Below are 20880 nucleotides of genomic sequence, written 5' to 3'. Positions count from 1 at the left end.
GAGGGTGTTTTGGTCATTCGACGCACGGAGCGTCGCAGTATTTGCATCTGCTGTAGGTCGTTTGAAGTGTATGTATCGCTTTCGGACGACCAGGTAGTCGTAGATCTCATTACGGATTTCTGAGAGGAATATCATTAGCGATTCTCAAATTGGCTCTGCTGAAGATTACTTACCTCCGGGAAGCTGGAGTAGGCGTGACTGAGGTTGCGGAATGTGTGAAGTCATCTTGTAACTGTGGCTTCTGGTTAATGATCGGGGTGGCTTGTATGAGGTTGAGCGACGAGGGAGAGCAGTCAGATCGTTGGTCCTGGAGGTTAAGTAGAGAAACATCATTGACTGGCCGCTGATACACGATGCAGGTGGTGAATGTACAATATTACTTTCACAGTACCTTCCTCATGCTTCGCTTGAGGTCTTAACATAGCCGCAGCCCTGATCTGTACGTTGAGACTCTGTGTTCTGATTGCTATACGCTTCACGCATAGTACTGCGATAACGTAGAGTGACACGAGCCACTTACAACTTTCGCAACATTGAAAACATAGATGAAATGATGCTCCCAAAAATGAGAGGAGTCGCAAGTACAGTACTCTAGTGTGTGCGTGCCTAATAGTAGAGACTGTGAAGGCACTTTGTGTATGTATATGTATTGAAGTTTGGGTGAAGGATATTGACCATTGGACGTCCTCTCTTTCACCACTAAGCTTGTCAATACTTATTTTTTCAAGGCCATCCTCTACAGCGTTGAGCTCTTCAACATCGATCCAGGACTTTTAATCCTCCGGCTGAGCAGACACACGAGTCTGACCGAGCACGTAGTAGGAATGACCATAATTGTCGAAGAGATCCACTTCCTTCGCCCAAGTCAACAGCTTATGGCTCCCGGGAAAGGGATTAGTGATACCAGGCTCTAACGAAGGTTCAAAGGCCAGCACCTTGAACTCAAGTATGATCTCGCAGTAGGGTAGTTCCATGCGGAAGACAAGTCGAGTGCCTGACGGGATTATGAAGTACTCCCAGACCCATTGCGGTTGTACTTTTGCCCTTGGTTTGGGTACTCTCGTGGTTCGAGCTCTAATACGGAAGTCTAAGAGTCGACCGGGGAACTTGCTAACGAAGTAAAGCGGGTCGAGTGCCCCGAGGTAGTCGTGGGACCCAGAATCGATCTCACAAACTATATCTCTGTGACCGTAACCTTCGAGCGTGTCTCTGAGACCATAGATACAATCAGAGAAGTCTAAGTTCGTGATATTGGTGCAATGAGGCACACTCCTCAGAAATATCGGAAGAAGTTCGCGGCGGAGAAGTTGGCAGGTCTGCGTAAGGCCGAGCGCAAGGGGTCGAGCGCTTTGCCAATAGACTTCGCGGGACTCTTTTGCTCCACAACTCGATAAAATCGTTATCGGATATGAACGCAAAGGTATGACTGGAATTGGAGCGAAGCTCGACGAATTTGAGAAACGAGCCACGTGTAATGTCATCTACAAAGCTTGTTAGTACATATTCCAAAGTGCTTTAGACCTGAGATGCATCTACCTACAATTTCCGTGTTGGAGACATCAACGAGATAGCTGTAGATCCGATTGCGCAACTCTGTGGCCGTTATTAGCGATATATCTTAGACTTCGGCATTCAATACTTACCTCCAGGCAGCTCAAGCAGGCGGCTTCTCGACGCAGGTGTCGCGCCGGTACTTTCGGGTACCAAGTCCGCCATATTTGAGACAGTCGCAGTATTTTTCGTTCAGAATTACAAGGAGCGGAGTTGCGTATTCCCAAACGAATATACGAGGTGGTCCGGGGATGTCTGGAACGGTAAAGTTAAGCGCGCTATCCCGATTAGGCAACGGCGGGGATTCGGATGATGAGTCAGCAAATAGCTCCAAGCGTTGCTCAACTGCGCAAACGCCTTCATCTCCTTTTCACCTAGCGCATTCAAGAAAAGATACCCGATCTTCGCAGCCGACAATAGGATTACGTCGAGTACTTCTACAGATCGTCCCCAGCCTCATTGCCGGTCGTATCTAAACACCAACCTTCAGTCGGACGCGACGGACGACGCGCCAGCCGTGCTATCTGTCGTCGCGGAATCAATCGTCACCGCGTATCCGAATCTTCAGGCTCGCAAACGAGTGACATTCATCCCCTGTACTCGCCGAGACCAAGAGGCGTGAAAATTCACACAGTCGTAGTCAAGCACGCTGCGCAAGATGCAGTGCTATCTCTTAGAGCTTCCCGGAGGTAAGTACTCGCCGTCGTTAATGTTAGTCAAGAAACACACTAACATCTGGGGCGGTCGTAGAACTTCGCAATCACATCTACACGCATCTCATCGATGCAATCCCAACAAAGGTCCGACTCATACCTCCGCCTTACTCGGCAAACCTGCTCAGTCGAACACCAAATCTGGTATTCCGTTGGTCAATGCTTCGACGGCAGACACTCGGCCTCACTCAAGTCTGTCGCCAAGTCCGCGATGAATTTCTTCCAATGCATCGCCAGCACATTTCCGCGCATGTTCAAGACGTCGCTATCCTGGAGAAGTTTGTGGATGTCTTCTTTCACGACCTTGAGAAAACATGTGGCACCGTAGTATTGAGCCCATCGAGTACCAAGTACAAGGTCGAGCTCGCTCCTCTGATTCGGCTGCTATTAGCTGCACCTAACCTTGCCATCGAATTTGGGAATGTATACAGAAAAGACATGAGCTCCTTCAACAGTCTCATTGACGTACGATCCAACGAGACCTGGAAGAAGTTCTTCGAGGAAGCTGTTACATCTGTGCTTTACAGAACCCCTCGACTCATCATCAAACCTCAGTTGCGCTTGGAGATCACCTCTCTGGTGAAAGAACCGTGGATGATTTGCAAGCCAGATTACACTGCCGACGACATAATCCGAAGTGATTATTTAGTCCATATGGGGAACTGGTTGCAGAGAATCGGCCTCGGTCAGGTTCCGATACCACCAGATCTGATCGATATCACTGTCAGACACGTGCTTCCACATGACGCTGTTCCAAGCCGTGAACTTCCCCGACGTGCTGATAGTAACGATGAGGTGGAGGGCTTAAAATCTTTGTAAGGACCTACCGGTAATGTCCATCGTAGCCCGGGCAACTGCGCCATTGCCGTGAAGCCTGGAATCGTAGAAGCCGTTATACGAAACGATCAAAGGCGCGACGCTCAACAAGTAGGAGGCATAGTGACGATCTCCTTTGCATGAGTTGGCCCTTGAGCACGTGGACATGCGCAAATCATTACATCGCATGATAGAATGGTACATCTCTGGTATTTGCATGCCGAGTCCGAGTCCATGCTATGGCAGTAGCAACACTACCCGACACGCAATTATCTCAATTGTTCCTGTTCTAGACTCTCCCACCTCCAGCCTGCCCCTCAAAGATCTTTGTTGAGATACTCGACAGGCCCAACATATACCTTGCGCCCCTTGAGAAAGAAGTACACAAGAGAGAATACCACGACAACGCCGTAGATGAGGATATTCCAGTTCATCAGATCAGGTGTTGGGTGGGGGAATGTGGGGAAGAAGGCGAACACCAACACTACACACAGGTACACAACGGACACGCCATTGACCCAGATACCAGCGCGGCCGAGCGAGAACTTGCAGGGGAGGAGGGTCTCTCTGTTCCATCTTTTGATGAACATGCATGAGATACTGACGATGTAGGACGAGAGGAGAGCACACGTGCCCAGCGATGCGACGGAGTTGAATGCCACGGTGCTGCCTATGTTGATGAGGGAGAGACCAATGGCAATACCGAAAGACACAAGAACGCTGTTGAGAGGGATATCCCAGCCTGGTCGGACTCGGGATAGGAAGGCACTGAAGGGAACGCCGTGGTCGCGAGCAAAGGCGAAGAGCTGGCGCGAGCATGTTGCCACATTGTTGACGCATCCAAACACGGCCATAATAGTCGTGATAGATGCCAGAGCTGTAGCCCCTGGAATGGACTGTGTAGCGTTGTACATGATCTGGATGTGGGGCTGCCCGGTCGGCGACATGATGGCGCTTTCGACGTCGCCGAGGCAGAAGCAGAAGGTTACTAGCATGAGGAAACCCAAACTGCTGTTAACGACTGCTGTCCAGATCATGGCGCGGGGAAGTGTGTGCGAGGCGTCCTTCAATTCTTCCGACATATGGGTAGCAGCATCTGCACCCAGGAGAGAGAAGATTGGCGAGAGCTGTCCCACCAACACAGACAGGCCCACACTACCCCATCCAGCGTTGTCTTGGAATCCACCGAAAACTTCTCTGGATGGGCTGCGCGGCCCAAGCACCCACATGGTGATGAAGATCGCGAAGAACCCAAAGATGTGCAGCACCAGGACGATACCTTCGACCAGAGGTAGCTTACGAGCTAGGAGTGTGTTGAACAGGATCGAGAAGGTTGCTACCGCGATGACCAAGAGGGTGCCGTGCCATCGTTCGGGGACGTAGTTGGGGTTGTTGAGGATGATGAGTCCTTGGACCTGACCACCAGCAAGAAAGGCTATGGACGCGATTCCGGTCTGCCAACCCAGCACGCAAAGCCAGCCACTGGTACCCGGTTAGTGATAAGCCTTGTGGATCCACTCGTGGAAGCTTACACGAGGTAACTTAAGAACTTCTGGTGTTTCTTTGGCGCAAATTCAGACACCCAGTGATACTGTCCACCGGAAGTAGGAGCCCTTCATTTTCGTCAGCGATTGGTTCGTGTCGAGGAGATCTTAGCAACGGGCCGCTACGCACATTGAAGCCATCTCAGCCATTGAGACAATGACAAAGCCCATGCCCACCGCTGTGACGAGGAACATGACGATGGCGCCACCGGTGCCGCCATTGGTCAATGGGATAATGAGAGTTCTGTTGGGTGTCAGAAAGTGCAGATCAAAGGTTCATGCATACCCACGTCAGAATGGTCTCCCATGTCGCCATCAACACCATACTGTATCCGAACATCGACACAAAACCGAAGTTTCGTCGCAGCTCCTGTCGCTTTCCCATACGGTACATGTCCTTTTGGTCGCCAGCGGTCCCCCTCTTTGCTAGAGCGATGCCATCCTGTTGCGACTCGTTCTCAAGAGGCTGGGCTACGGTAGTAGCCCGATTTTTGAGTTCCGACATGATTGGAAAGAGGTGTGTAGAGTCGAAATTGAAGAGAATGAGCGCGAATCTCAAAGTTTCGACTGTGTGACACGATCGGCACAGAGACTGGAGTACATCATGCCTCGGTAACACCAGAAAGGATGCGGCAGATGGCGCAACTGCACCTGCCTCAACAGTACAGAAGAGATCTGAAAGCAGCGGCTCAAGCCGACGGCCAGCGGTCAGATGAAAATATCGAGAGAACGTGATGGGTAAATGCACGTTGACGATGCAGGGAACGGGCCCCGGGGGCGGCCAAGGCTCAATGAAGGCTAGCACGCCGCTCGGTGGGGGGAAGCGGCCTTCGAGCCGCAATGCAACTTCAATCCTTCGCACCGCTGCGACATGCTGCCAATCCGGGTGCCTTGTCAGTGCGGTTCGCTTGCGCAAGGCGTTTCGGCTACGCGGCCAGTGCTGGCTCATCCAGCTTGCTAGAGACGAGACGGGCAATCCCTCGCATAGGTGAGCACAGACGCGATGACAGTGAGATGGCTGCGGCACAGTCGAAGGGCTGTATCAAGCGCTCTCAACTTCATGATCGAAGCCATGGCTCATCAGCCGAAATCGACGCTCACGCGCATATCCAAACTCCAGCATGTCTGCTACGGCGCAAGACGGCAACCGCTGGGCGCGGATTACGCCTGACGATCGCAGTGGGATCTTGTACATCGTCGCACTTCTCGCGTTCATTTACACTAGCCTCACATTTCTCAGCCGGATCTTCATCAGGCGGCGTATGCTGGGACTAGATGACCTAGCGATGCTGATTGCGCAGGTAGGGTTGCTCCTAGCTTGGAACTGCCTGCGCCGATAGATTAACAACAACAGGTGGCTAGCGTTACCCAATTCTCTCTACTCCTCGTTTCTCTGTCATCTGGGCTGGCGCAAACTTTTGAACGTCTTGACAGCGAGCAGTACTCGCGGATGGCCACCGTAAGGCGACTCTATCCAGCGCGAAACCTTCTCTAACACATCCACAGACTTACTCATATGGCCAAGTCTTTATCTACATATCTCTCGGCTTTTCCAAGATTGCATTGGTATTGTTGGTACGACGCCTCTTCACACGCGACATGAAACGCGCTTGGGCAATATGTAATGTGGTTATCGGGATCATCGTAACGTGGACACTAGTATCCGCGGTGCTAGTCTCAGCTAGCTGCACCAAAGAGAGCTTGTCACCAAGGAAACCCTCTGATGTCTGTCATGGTATCGAAACTCGCTACATGATCATCGTCGTCACGGATGGAATAACCGACTTAGCGCTGGCCCTTGTCCCTACATATCTATGTCGCGACCTTCAGATGAAGACTACCCTCAAGTTGGAGATACTGGGGATCTTTTCGCTAAGGCTTCCGCTTCTCATGCTTGCCGGCCTGTTCTACCGAACATGGAGATGCTCGTTACGTGGAGAGGATCCGGGTGTCGAGCGGACAACAGCGTTGATCTATCAGCAATCCCAGCTCTGCGTCTCGCTCATAGCTGGAACTCTACCGTGTCTCAACTCCTTCATTCGCAGTTTTGACACTGGTAGTGGTCAGAAAGTAGGCGTTGCCAACTCTCCAGACTCAGGCGGTTACGGCCACATGTCGAGCGTACATCACAGTACTACGCAGTCCGACCACAGCGAAAGTTTGCCCATGTCTCGATTCGATCGTGTCCAGAGCGTTACATCACGAGAACGAAGACATGCCAGCGAAGATGCAGTCAGTGTCAACAGGAAGCCATACAATGCGGAAAGCAGTTTTGGAACAAATGATATGAGGGGCAACCTGGAGCGCATGAGTACACGAGAATCCAAACGGAGGAGTCAGCACAGCACTCAAGAGCTTTTCATTCGGAAGGACGTATACTTTGAAGTGAAGCGTGAACCTGTCCCAGAAGGAATCGATGCACATCATCCCGGACAACTTCACCTGCCTAAGTAGATGTATCAGGCCATACGTCGGGACCGTCGAATATGCGTCATTAATGATGCATGCGATTATTCGGAGATCGAGCCAGCTAGCCGGAGACGATAACGGCCGCATTCCTCTATGTACAAGGTGTACAGCCTATCGAGCCATTCCTCCGGCGGTTTCAGCATCGTGGACCCACATGAACAATATATTTCCACCCTTCACGTCGTCTTTCCCCAGCGGATTTCCTTCCCCTTCGCTCGCAGTCCCCACTACCTCAACAAGTCCGCAGTCTTGATAGAATTTATCCGAGTACTCACCGGCCGTTACACACGCTTTAACATACGCTTTAACACCCTCAGCCTCGGCACGATCCAGCCCCCACCGTACTAGCAGCCGTCCGGCCCCACGACCCTTAACGTCAGGATCCACGCAGCACAGCGACAGACACCAATTGGTCGCGCACGGTCCGGCCCAGTGGTGTTTAGTAAATGGCGCGGCCTCGATCAAAATCGTCTTCTTCGAGGGGTCTAGAGCGCGGATGTGTGTTGAAGGCAACGCGGAAAATGTAGCAGGGTCAGTCCTTTCTGGGATAGTTCTTTGCGCGCCTGCGTCGTCGCCTTGGTGTTGCCAGATTGCAGCGCCGATGACATTCTCTTGCGAAACAGATCTTTACGCCGTGGGGATACTGGGTTCGGTCGGGGTGGATTACTCGACCGAATAGGTCTTCTTCCATGAAGGCACGAGTGCAGATGTCGACGATGGCTGGTTCATCGTATGGTTTTGCGAGGCGGAGGTGCATGTTTGTAATTTGGAATATGTGCTGGTATGGATGAGGTGAGACCCAAGAAGATCGGGGTATGTGTAGCCTTAAATGAACCCCCTAACGTGGATTAAAGTACATGCATGCAGCTGTCGAGCAGTTCCTTGGTTTAACCTGTTGCCTTAGATGTGCGACACGTTCCAGTCGTTACTATGTGAACAGAGCCTGAAGGAGTTGATATGTAAAGCGTCTAGGGGATGATGTGTTCAAAATTCGGCAGGCAACATTGAGATATTGACTATCCCCTCGTGTAGCCGTTGAAAGAAATATCGGTGGCCCCTGCAGGAAGTGGTCTGCACTTGGACTGGATTCTTTGCACGTGATGTGTTGATGCCTAGGTAGTGGCCACTATACCTTCTCTTGCTCCAGTTCACAATCTCGCCCCGTTCTGGCTTCGGTTATCTCATTCCCGCTCCTTACGCGATATCAACTCCGGGACTGCTAATCCGCGGAACGATGGAGGGCACTTCAGGCATCCCCATAGCGACATGCCGACTCCTACAACTGCCTGGCGGTATGTCTCCTCTCTTCCCTTAGTACTTCGCGCGTACTGATTCCTTGATGCAGAAGTGCGCAACGAAATCTACCAGCACCTCGCCCAGCCCCGCAGCATTAACTTTGGCACACTCAGCCTCAATCTGCACATGCAGCACTGTTTACCAGGATTGCCGCTCTGCTGGACTTCGAGCGGGCGCAACACACTCGGCCTTTCCCAAACATGTCGGAAGCTTCGGCGCGAATTCCTACCACTACTCGAGCAACAGTCGACGGTAATGATCGGAATGCATCTGGTAGATCCGTACATCGCAGACTTCTTCCCGGGTAATAATGAGGCGCGCGGCAATTTGCGCATCATGGCTCGACAATACGGTGTGTCGCTCGAACTAGCTGAGTTGCTGCGACTCTATGCGAGGTCGCTTTTACTGCGGGTTTTCATTCATACGCCCTTCCCTTGTCCACCTCGCCGAGTCATACCCGAAGATCGAAACAGCGCTTGGCTCGGCTATGCAATCAAGTTTGTGTCTCGATTGACGTACATACGCTACGTTGTCGAGCAAGATCGTGCAAACCATCATTTCCACGTCTATCTGACACATGAGGCCTTTACAGCCATTGCGCTGGAAGGCGAGACTGAAATCCCGGGACAGTATTGGGCTAATATCGTCGGTTTTCCAAAAATGAATTGGCGTAAGATAGTTGTAACCGTTACGGAGGCGCCCAGTGGTTGAGCGTAGAAAGATCAGGGTGTATCTGGAGATGTGTTGACAAGTTGATGATCAGAGATCGAGGGGATGTGTAAAGATCGGAAGGATAAATTGAAGATGATTATGGACTTCGCCTGTAGCTTCGTCCTGCACAAGAGTTGCCTGCGTGACTAGTCTGACAACATTATGCAGGAATAATATCAGCAACGCTCCTCCAGAAGTCGCACCTCATACCACGCCCAGCCTCCCACGTATACGCATTCACCAGCGTAAAGCTATTCATCAGCCCCGGTTCAGTCAGATAAGTCAGGTTGACCGGTGAGCTAACCATCAAAGCTAACTCACCACCCGTCTGGTTAAGATCGAGTTGATATGGTTCAGCGATCGTGAAAGCTGGCCATTGAGTAGCATCGTTGGTGGCTACCGATCCGTTTGACGAACCAGAAGAGCCAGCTGCAACGTAAGCAGAAATCGACGGGGTGCCCTCAGTGATGAAGTTGCCCCAGATGTTCATGAAGGCGCGTTGGAGGTCGGTGCTTACGTCTGGCCTGCCGCCTAATGGTCCGAAGTATACGCCCACATCAGCGCCGTGGGTGGCTGGGAGGGCACTGTACTGATACTTGTATGATGTGCGATCACCATCGGTGTACGCTTCCGCCATCCAGTATGACGGGCATACGAAAGTCAGTTCGGCGTAGAGGTTGTTGGCACGCTGTTGCTGTCCGGTTGCTATTGAGCTTTGGTCGAGCGCGCTGGGTCCGGTCACGCCGTTCGTCGCGAACTTATCTGCGTTGGAAGTGGTCGCGGCGTCGCTGATGGGGTAGTAGCGAAGAACCTTTGCGATGTCGGAGTCGGTGAACTCGGGCAGGTTGTTGCGGAGCCACGCCGTGAAGTCGTCTTCAGAGGTTATTGTTTGTGGTACGAACGAAGGGCCCTCGTTCGCATTATTTCCGATCAGAGCATTCCGTCCGTTCATACGCTTCTCGAGAAGCTGGCTGCTTGGCTCATCTTGAACGTACACTCCGTCTGTGACCGGCAGGAAAGCCCAGGTGCCGAATGTTGCAGTGCTCTCCACTTCGCTGGAAGCGTTCTGCAACGTCTCCGTGTCTTGCGATAGCAAACAATCGAAGATGGTGGAAGTCGCATTACCATATGCGTTGATCATGCAGCCGGCGCGGTCGGCGAACGCATAGTAGTTTTGAGTCGGAATCCAATCCTTGTAGCCGTATTGTTTGGGCAAGTATGGCGACGCGGCGATGGTGCTGCGGAACATCGAGTCGCCTAGAGAGCCACCATAAGCCATGTCGTGTAGCATGACCGAACCACCACCAGCACTCTCGCCAGATATAGTGACAGCTGATGGGTCGCCTCCGAACTGACTGACATACGTCTGGACCCATTGGAGAGCGAAGAATTGATCCAACAGTCCTGCATTCACGACACCCTTTCGATATACTTCGTCAGACGCGAGGAAGCCAAAAGGCCCCAGCCTGTACTGGATTGATACGACAACGAATTTGTTCCCGGTCGTCGTGAGGAGATCGGTGAAGTCTTGTCGCCCATTACCAGCGCCATAGCCACCACCGTGGATCCACACGAGTACAGGAAGGTTCGTCGCGTTTGCCGGGCTTTGGACATTGAGGAAGAGACAGTCTTCTGAGAGTGGTGGTGAGTCTGGGTCCGGAGGCGCACTCGGCATTCCATTGCTTTGACCGATCTGTGGACATTGCGATCCGTAGGTGTCCGCGGCTATTGGCGAAGTTCGGTTTACGGCTGGTGCCTGGGGTCGTTGCCAGCGTAAGCTACCTGTTGGTGACGCAGCGAAGCGGATTCTTAAAGTCATATGTTAGCTGTAGTCCTTCAAGATCGCGGAAAAGTCATACCCTCTCCAACTATTGATACCTGTGCTTGCATTACTGGATCCTTGGTAAATCTCGTAGCCCAGGTCCACCTCTAAGGAATTACTCGTGGTACTCTGTCTGCTTCGCAAGACTTCTCGAAACGGCTGAGATTGAGGCAGCGCCGCAACTGCGCTCGAAAAGGTAAGAGCAGTTGCGATGAGAGATGGTAGTAACATGACGCTGGCTGAGATTGGTAGCTACTCGACTGAGTATGTGGTCAATCGCGACGCACGAAGAGCTTTTGTATCGCAAGCGCATTCCGTAAGCGGAACCCGGATGTGTAGCCCTGATTGCCCGCACTCCTTTCGACCAAGCCATTTATCCTCGGGCATTAAACCGTGCGTCGTGCCGTAGTGGACTAGAGGTTGGTGATGAAGCCGTCCGTCGATCGATGGCACTAAACGGCTAAGCATTACTGCGAAAAGACGACTAGTCTTTCCAGTTCATCTGTGAAGGCCGATCACTAGCTAATTGTCACATAACGGCTGACCCAATGTGCCGAAGACCAGGATGCGAAGGCCGTTGCCCTCTAGCGTCTGGTACCTCGATCGGTATGTGGAGAGAGGATAGCGTCGATGACGAGCGTCAACAATTTGAGAATGCACGTTGAATTCGAAAGTCAGATGCTATACGCTCGGTGTCGCTCTCGCTGTTCCCCTTGCAGCGATTTCGCGCATCCATCGATCCGGAAGATCCGGGGTATGATGCTTGTCTGCTCCATCGTATCGGCATCGTAACGTTGTTTTTATTAGCTTCGACGGCATTCGCCGTGCATAAGGGCATGCGGACGTGACGTCTACCGTCCGCGCGTGCCGTGTGCGGAGTTAGAAGTCGTGCGCTGATTCAGCAATTGCATCATGATTCCTCTAGTTTGCGGAAGTGCCGCTCGGGCCATCTTCACCGAAAGCCATCGGGAATAAGTCCAGCACAGACACCAACTTCACGCGTCTTGTTGTTTCCGACGCGTTTTTCGACCATGCCGAAGGCCTTGGGGTGAAGAAATCATGCTCGTATTTAAGATCCAAGACGCTCTTCGCCTCTACCGGACCTCACTACTTCTCGAATTGTCAATCGCATGGCCCAGGTCGGCCTTCGCTGAGCTCTCTCTGCGACTTTGGGTACCAAACCCACACGAACACCTTGACAACGTGAGGGCTCGCGATAGCAGGCCATCTGGCTCTCAATGCTGAGTATATGCTCGCTGCTATAGCTCCGAGTTGGCACCTTTGCCTTCCTTAGGTCTCTCCTTGTTGATGACACGTCTCCAACAGCTTAGTTCTTTCGCAACATTCTTCGCAACTCTGGCTGATATCTTTCTGCGTATTCAGAGCCATCTCGACTCTTTCAGGCGTTCCTACTTGGTGACAGGGGTGCATGCAACCGAGTGGAATGAGTAAGCGAGGCACTATCATTGGCAGTTGCGGGTGCTGCATCTCTCGACTCAGCCACCACGTCGGAGGATACGGCACCAATAGCTCCTTCCTCCAGTCTGACAATAGAGGCTGAGCACAATTCCGATATCATCATGGCCTCAGCCGTCTCCTCCTCCTTCACTTGCTTGACAAGGCCCGACTTGAACCTTAGGCTTTTCCCTCCCTGACCCTGCTACTTTTTGTCGCTACGGCAAGCTAAACAACACCATGATCTTCGGCGGCCTTGAGATTGTCGCAGGCGGATACCTCATTCACCGGCATTACCGAAAGAAGAACGGAAAGGAGCAGCTTGAGGAAGAGGCTCAACAGCGACGCCATCACACATTTCCAGGTGCGAATCCTGCAAAGCAGAATGGCTGGAATACTCAGGCCCACCACCGCCCGCAACACCATCCGCCCTCCCAACAGCAGCAATCCGCGATACCACAGCAAAAGTACGCGTGCTATGCTCCAGTAGCGGCACAGCCTCGACCGCAGATATATCAGCCTCAATTCCAGCCCCAGGCTCCAGTTCAGCACCCTACCCAACCTCAATCGCGACCGCACGCGCCTCCCCATACGCAAAGCTTCAACATCCCACGGCGGCCTGTACCGCAGCGAAAACCTCAGATCATCATCGAGCCCTCTCTCCAACGCACCGACTCCTTTGCGACGATATCGCGCATGCCTATCGCGAACGGCTCGCGGCCACACGACGTACCCGAACAGGCTAGCCCTGCGATCGGTCTTTCACCTATACCACAACATGGCGTCTATGGGAACGCGGGGTTCTCGGTGTCCACACCGGCGTTTGGTGCTACGCCTACATCGCCAGGTTTGGTATACGAGATGGCCACGGGACACGAGAGTGGTGCTGGGCAGACCGTGGACGATAATTGGGAGACGTATGGCGGTCGTGCACATGCTGCAGCGCCGCACTACGCGCCGACTGTGTCTACTGAGCTCGGCGAACGCGATCCGCCACCGCCTTACATGCCTTGATGCAATCGCGATACACTTCAAGCCCAATTTCTCTTCTTTTCTACTTTCAGGCAGCCCTTGGTTATTGTATAATTTAATGACTCATCGAATACAAGTAATTCCTGGTAAAAGGGAACTCGTTTGCCATCTAGAGCTCTCGTGGCTTGAACTGGTACCAAAGTCCCAATCTTCTGTCTGGTGTCAACGAGCGGAGCCTGATGTGCAAAGCAGCGCTACTGCGCATACCGATCGCAGAGACACCCCGCTTCGTGATGTTGGCGCATCCCCTGATTGGGTGAACTTCGCCTCGAATGCTTTGGGTTAGCCGCAGGTGGTCAGATATCGCCTTCGTTCTTCAGCCTTCAGCCTTCCCTCTTCTTACCCCTCACTCACGCATCAGACACCGGTCTACTCAGCTTACAACGACGCTCGGCGTATACTTGATAACGAACAGGGCTGCTCCATCAACGCACGACTTTGACGCGCTGGGGGTCTTGAGCGGCTGCCTTCGGACGAGATGGAAGACTCGGCGGCGGATTTGTGTTCTCGCTGTGCCAGCATTCCGTGGGATCACTTTGAGCAGGAGAGTACATGGTTCTGGCGTGATGAGAAGCCGACTTTGGGCGATCTTCAGACCTCGTCCTGCCGGCTTTGTCGTCTCATCGCATACACTATCATGGCACAACCCGTACAAGACGCTCATCCCCAATCCACAGTGACTATAGATTGCGGCCAAGATCCCGAATTTGGAGATGACTGCCTAGGAATAGTGAAATTGTGGGCACAACCAGGAGGGCATGTTGGAGAGCTGATTCTCGTGACCGAGGCGTCTGTCAGACAGGACGCGACGGTCCGCCTCCCAGTAGTTTCAAAGCGCGTCAGTTTTGCTGTAATCAGGTCACACCTCGAAGCATGCAAAGCGTCACACCAGTCCTGCGAGCCGGAAAGATCGCCCCAGCTTCTGGATCTACGGGTCATCGATTGTATTGAGAACACCGTCATCGTGGCACCGATAGGCTGCTCGTTCGTCGCCCTTTCGTACGTATGGGGTGGACTATCTGCAGATAGATACGTCCTGGGATCGAAAATTGCGTTTCCGCCGACGATAGAAGATGCGGTAAAGTCCACCCGAGAACTTGGGTACGAGTATCTATGGGTCGACAGATATGTAAGACGACATGAATACACAATTGATCTGAACTGACAAATCAGTGCATCAATCAAGACGATCCATACGATAAAGAGATACAAGTTAGTCAGATGGGCCAAATCTATGCTAGTGCGCAATTAACCATTGTTGCTGCAGCGGGTGGAGATCCCTCATATGGCCTTGTGGGCATCAGCAGAGATCGCACAGTATTGTCAGCTCGAGAGCCAGTTGGAGGCTCCCGGCTGCTTTGTCTGTCTCCTAAAACTACTCAAGAATATATTGCACATTCCCCGTGGTTCTCAAGGGCTTGGACATTACAAGAAGGATATCTCTCGAAGAGACTTCTGTGCTTCACAGAGCGCGAAGCGGTCATCACTTGCAAGTCTTGCTCTTGGATCCCTGAATCTACACCGAACCCTTGGGAGCAGCATTATGACCCTAGAAGAGACGCCGACGAGGAGCATGTCCAAACGGCATTGAGTTCGCAAGTTGCAAGTCTGCATGATGCCACCAACATCATGAGCACATACTCGAGACGGGTGCGAGGGCATGAATCCGACATGCTAAACGCTATTGTCGGTATTTTGAACGTTTTGAAGAATGGTCGTTCACCGATCTATCATATCTGGGGGGTCCCTTTCACCATTACCCGGCAACTGGACGCTACTCACAGTGCCGATAGTACCATATCGATTTGTCTAAACTGGTGCCGTGTCGGGAGCGCCCGTCGTCTTCCTGAGTTCCCGAGCTGGTCAACCCTGGGATGGATAGGACCATTCGAATATTGCCTCACACCAGAAGTCACATCCTATTTCATGATCAAGTATTGGTCGGGAGAAAGATATCAAGAACTCGACAAAGGCGCCTGTGATCTAAATTATACATTATGTCGAGGTGTTACTCATCAATCTCAATATCTAGAGATTACGACGGATGTCGTACAACTCGAGCCTCACCGTTGGTGCCGCAACGACAATATTTGTTACTTCCTCCAGCCTACTTTCATCAGACAACAGGAGGGCAAGGATCAGGAGGATTGGCATGACAGAGACGGGCATATTCCATTCATCCCGCTGTATTTGGAGGATGAGACGATTTTCGATGCCACGTTACCCGTTGTGTGCGCTACTACAACGCGTCCTGATATCGGTTCTGATTCTTGGAGGTCTATCCGGGCCAAATATGTGTTGCTCATTTTCCAGCAGAAAGAAAAGTCCTACGAGCGAATCGGTGCTTGGGAGTCAAACGTGTTTACCATGGACATGAAAGGAGAGTATACATACGACCCTGACCCTGACCTCTGGGAGTTCGTCCCACCCGGAGAGCCAGGTGCCTGGGATCAAGTCGCAGAGAGACGTACCTTTCTTCTTGGCTAGACAGCTTCGCACACAGTTTTGCGCTTCGGAATATACTTCTTACCGTGTTACAATCTTCTCGCGAACTTGATGCTTCTTCGATCATTAGCGCGCTTGTGACCGTGGTGGCTATGCAACATCATCAGTGTTGCTCAGCCTTGTCCGGATTGGGTAAAGCGGCAGATGGCCTGGGGCGTCATTTCCCGGCTTGAGCTGCTGCTGCCTGCCAGCCTTCCCCACCAACTTTTCTCTCGATATATCCTGCTTCGCCTGCAGAATACGTTATTGCTGGGTTTGCTACCCTTCACGACATTTTTGTCGTGAGACTTAGGACTGAGTCCTCCGCTCATGCCTTGCACCTCATCGTTCCGAGCGAAAGATTTTCATCTGCCGCAACGCGAAATTCAACACCCTCACCTACTTCGACATCGATAGTATCGCCATGCAAAACGATACCAAACGCCTATCAGTCGATAAGGACACTCACACATGCGAGCGTTGTGCGCCTGTCAACTTCCAGAACCTCGCAAACATACCCCAGGGTCCTCATGAACTTTTGTTCAGGATTGATGATCTGTCCCAACCCTTGAAAGATCCATACTGCCCTACTTGTCAGATCCTGCAAACCGCGGTAGATGTACATCGCTCGCAATATACATCTGCTCACGTTTACTGGAAACGCGCTATGCATGCCCAAGGCTTCATGGGAACACTTGAATTCTCCTACTTCAAGGGAAATACTGGCGAACTTTTGATGCCTCTACTAACTGTATATGATAACACGGCTGTTCCAAGGACACCTAAAAGACAGCATCCATCCAAACGTGTCGATTTCGAACAGGCCAAGACATGGATTGATGCGTGCAAAGAATCGCATCCGGATTGCACTGCCCGCTCTTCAAAAATGCTTAAGGGCCTTCGTGTGATCGATTGTGTCACTAGGAGCGTGATCCCAGCCCCACAAGATTCTGTCTACGTTGCTCTCTCGTATGTTTGGGGAATGTCAGGAACCTACGAGGCTCCAGGCTCTTCTGCGCTTCTAGACCAATTGCCACTTACTGTCGACAACAGTGTCGATGCCACTCTCAGGCTGGGGTATCGATATCTGTGGGTGGACAGATACGTACGTTGATCGGATGCTGTCTTCGCTAGACCGCGGCTGACGTGGTACCTAGTGCATCGATCAAACGAGCGCTGTAGACAAGCATGATCAAATAAACCAGATGGGTGATATATACTCTGCGGCAGAACTCACGCTCATCGCGGCAGCGGGAGAAAACTCGGAGTACGGCCTGCCTGGTGTTGTATGCGACCGCAAGCACTTTGGACACGATGTCACGATCGGGCGTCTACGATCTGTTACCACCTACCAATGGGATTTGAAGGAAATAGACCATTCGGTCTGGTCTTCACGTGCATGGACGTTTCAGGAAGGCTACATGTCAAGACGCAGGCTATACTTCACAGATACTCGTCTCATCTACGTATGTGATAATGAGAATGGGGTGTATTGCGACGCCGAGACAGGTTCCAGATCCAGATGGGCTTACCTGGGAGCCCTTTCTAGCTCTCTTCCCGATGGAGGACGGACAGTGGACCTTGTCGATGACATTCTCAGAGAATATACGCGCCGCAAGTTGACTTTCGACTCGGACGCACTGAACGGCATAGTGGGCGTCTTGAACACGCTTAGCAGAGCAGAGAGACCTATCTTCCACACATGGGGGGCCACCTTTGGCGGATCACCCTTAGTCATCGCGCTACATTGGTGTCACTTCAGGCCATGTCATCGGCGAAATGCTGTACCTAGCTGGTCTCCTTTAGGCTGGGAAGGTGTTGTCGGCTACCATAGCTCGGCGCCCGTGATCTCGCCAGCTTTCCAAGTCAACGTCTGGGACCATAGCGGCTTCATCCAGCTATCTAAAGTTGAACAAGGTCTACAGCAGCAAAGAGATGCGGAAAGTTTAGAGAGGTCGCGCTACCTTCAGATTACGGCAAAGCTCGGTTGGGTCGAAGCTCGCTATCTCTTCGCAAGCGAATTTCTTTCGACCGATGGGCTGATCCCCATAGCCAGGAGACGAACTCAAAAGGTTGATACACCGCTTCCAGGATTCTATGTAAGAGTTTGGGATGATGATGATACTGTAGAGATGTATGCAAGGAATCCACCACACTGGGATCTGGAGCCAGATCCTTCTTCTGGGACAATCCGAGTTCTCTGTGCGATAATTCCGCAAGGTCACCTTGGGGGTCATACCGTCGATGATGCTCGAATCATGGTTGTAATCATGCTCCGAAATCATGGAGCTCATTACGAACGGATTGGTTATTTCAGATATCCGCACGTTCGTTTGGGAAAAGGATTGATTTCCAGGGACCAAGAGGGGACTTTTGAAGTGAGGGATAGCGGGAGGATGTCCATTTTCTACACAGATGAGCAGCTTTCCAGGGATTTCAACGACCCAGAGATGCAAACCTTTCTACTCGGCTAGGCCGAGTGCACCTGGGGATGTCTATATCAATGTAAGCAAGGGATCAAATTCCTGCGCGGACACTTCGTCCTTACGATAAAGGGTCTGGCGACGAAACTGGTGCATATCACTAATTAGAAGCAATAGATACAATTTTAGCGCAGCCGTGATCGCCAAATACCATATATCTTACGTACACCAATTACAATAACACAAAAACCCGCCGCACCACACGCCCAAAACTTGACAAGAAGACATGGCATCTCAATCATGAAGATAACCGCACTCAATCACTCAAGTAATCCCCCAATAATCCCCCACCCTCCACCTAACCGCCCACTCCTTGACCGCCTCAAAATCCCTACAAACCCTCTCCGTCCCCCACCCCTTGGTCGCAACCCCCAACACCCCATCTTCATCAACCTCTTCCTTTGTGTCTTCCAGATTGGTATCCGCAGCGCAAATAAGAGCCTGGCGCAGGTACTCGAAGCAATGCTGGATATGATCGGGATCGTCGTGTTCTTCGCCGGAGCTGAGGAGGGCTTCTAGAAAGGGGTTTGGTGTGAAAGTGGGGGTGGAGGGGTGCTCGTGGCTAGTGGAGGTGGTTTCGATTTTTATGTGAGGCGGGCTTAGTGGTGAACGTTGGGATTCGTGGTGTTGGTGTTTGGAGAGGAGGTAGGACTTTTTGTAGTACATTTGTCGGAGGCCGTGCTGAACGGAGTTAGCGGGGTGTCTTGCTGCGATAAGGGAGAGTGAGGGCTTACTAGACAGTGCAGCTCATGGAAGACAGACATGGATTTAATCTCTTTCGCTAGCTTGGGATGTTGGACGAACGCTCGTCCTTTCGGTATCAGGCTTTTCCACATCTTCTCCGTCTCAGCGCTAGGTTCACCGGCGAAACTCTCATTGAGTGACCAGACGACCTTTTCGATCCTGCGGTGTGGACTGCCATACGGAGCTGATGATTGGTCAGTATTGCGACACATTCCGAGCCAACAGACCGGTCTGGCGGACAAGGAATCGATAGGAAACTCGGGAAAGCTTACTAAGGTATCCATCGATATCGCGTTCCATACTGAGCAGTCTGCTGAAGCCGAGGCCGATTGAAAGGCCGAGAAATGCGACAAAGATGTACCCGCATACGTGCATGAGACAGGAACGAAGCGACCGACGAGGTCCTCTGCTGAGCGAGAGCCCTTTGTCGTCATCGCATTCCTCTCGAAGTGTAGAGCTTGGAGAGATGCATGCGTCGCTTTCGCCATCGGTGGCGCCATGCGACAGACGTTGGTACGACGAGATCTTCTTTGTAAAGGGATTGAGGTTCGGCATTACGGCAACTTGCCAATACTCTTGACATGCAGTGTGGAGCAGACAAGAATTCTTCGGAGAATTCACTCGATATTTACATATCAGACGAATATATTAATTCTATTCGTGATGTTGGGGAATGTATTCAGAGCCTAAACGGGTAAGCCCTGGGACACGGGAAGGATCAGCGTAGATTGGGCGACCGGTGGGGAAAGCAGTAAAGACAAGTTGATTTGGTACATGATTAAGCGCTAGACCATTAATTCTCCGCGCTGGGCGCCATGACGCTGCCGTCACCAAGGGGTATCATACAATTTCTCGCCATTCGTAGGGACATCTGAAACTCAACGCCACCGTACCAGCCATGTCCAAGGCCTAGACCACCAACAGTTGGATCGTCGTAGGTTGTAGAGATAGGGTTCGCGGAAGAGAGGCTAATTCAGCTTCTTGTTGCCGACCGTAACCTGTTTGCCCTGGCTGCGCTGGTATTTGAGGAAGCCGAAGACTGCGGCGGCGACGACGCCCAGCATAAGGACGTTACCTATAGTGTTGTTAGTTTCCATATCGACCGAGTGCGCGAGTCAAATGGCGTCAGCCAACTCACCGAGTACGAAGCTAACGATACCGCCAGCAAGGTCCACGAGACCACGGAAGAAGTTAACCACGAGGTCGATCATCTCCAACACGAAGTTGAGAGCGAACTGGACCGTCTTCTGGACTAGCGCGCCGGCAGTGGTGATGAAGGACCAGACGAGCTCGACCATGGACGAGACGAGATCGCTGAGGGCATTGACGATGGAAGACATGTTGGTTCGGTTGGGCTTGTGAGTAATGGCGGGCGAGTGGTGTGGTATTACAGGTCTGAGGTGGAGTAGTTGATGGGAATAGTGGGGTGGTGGAGTGTAAGAGAGAAAGCTGTATTATCTGCCAGATATGCAGTGTTTGGTCCTGTGCGACAGTGCGACAGTGCGGCAAGGCGCGACTTCCGTTAAGACAGATTGATTGCTGCCAAAACACGAGGATGACGCGGGGCCTACGTTGACACAGGCAGCACTTCCTGTTTCACATAGCTGCTGCCGTGGATGTGTAGGCCTGCATCCTGCCCGCTTTCCATGGGAAGCCTGGTTGGCTATTCGGGTGAATAGCCGTTGTTGTGGTGAGATGTGACGTCACGGGTGTAACGTGGGTGAACGCCTGTTTGTAGCCAACGACAGGGGAGCATGACG

General features: G+C 52.0%; 5 protein-coding genes across 5 annotated transcripts; 1 reads left to right on the top strand and 4 right to left on the bottom strand.

Annotated features, from left to right (window-relative positions):
• Positions 1-773: 773 nt before the first annotated feature.
• Positions 774-1026, bottom strand: J4E87_001568 (uncharacterized protein; the record flags this gene model as incomplete). Its single annotated transcript, XM_049373210.1, has 2 exons — positions 774-994; positions 1023-1026. 2 exons carry the CDS (start codon positions 1024-1026, stop codon positions 774-776), a joined length of 225 nt encoding a protein of 74 aa, XP_049236580.1.
• A 2371-nt stretch (positions 1027-3397) lies between these two features.
• On the bottom strand, positions 3398-5129 carry J4E87_001567 (uncharacterized protein; the record flags this gene model as incomplete). Its single annotated transcript, XM_049373209.1, has 4 exons — positions 3398-4562; positions 4613-4693; positions 4755-4868; positions 4915-5129. 4 exons carry the CDS (start codon positions 5127-5129, stop codon positions 3398-3400), a joined length of 1575 nt encoding a protein of 524 aa, XP_049236579.1.
• Positions 5130-9260: 4131 nt separating this feature from the next.
• On the bottom strand, positions 9261-10919 carry J4E87_001566 (uncharacterized protein; the record flags this gene model as incomplete). Its single annotated transcript, XM_049373208.1, has 1 exon — positions 9261-10919. One exon carries the CDS (start codon positions 10917-10919, stop codon positions 9261-9263), a length of 1659 nt encoding a protein of 552 aa, XP_049236578.1.
• A 1698-nt stretch (positions 10920-12617) lies between these two features.
• J4E87_001565 (uncharacterized protein) lies at positions 12618-13391 on the top strand (the record flags this gene model as incomplete). The annotated part of the gene is made up of 1 exon (XM_049373207.1): positions 12618-13391. One exon carries the CDS (start codon positions 12618-12620, stop codon positions 13389-13391), a length of 774 nt encoding a protein of 257 aa, XP_049236577.1.
• A 6697-nt stretch (positions 13392-20088) lies between these two features.
• J4E87_001564 (uncharacterized protein) lies at positions 20089-20460 on the bottom strand (the record flags this gene model as incomplete). Its single annotated transcript, XM_049373206.1, has 2 exons — positions 20089-20195; positions 20259-20460. 2 exons carry the CDS (start codon positions 20458-20460, stop codon positions 20089-20091), a joined length of 309 nt encoding a protein of 102 aa, XP_049236576.1.
• Positions 20461-20880: the final 420 nt, after the last annotated feature.

The sequence above is a fragment of the Alternaria ethzedia genome (genome assembly GCF_023757985.1).
Source record: "Alternaria ethzedia strain BMP 0044 chromosome Unknown scaffold_3, whole genome shotgun sequence".
Lineage (NCBI taxonomy): Eukaryota > Fungi > Ascomycota > Dothideomycetes > Pleosporales > Pleosporaceae > Alternaria > Alternaria ethzedia.
The sequence above is the reverse complement of the archived record's forward strand: the minus strand, read 5'-3'. Positions and strand labels throughout refer to the sequence as shown.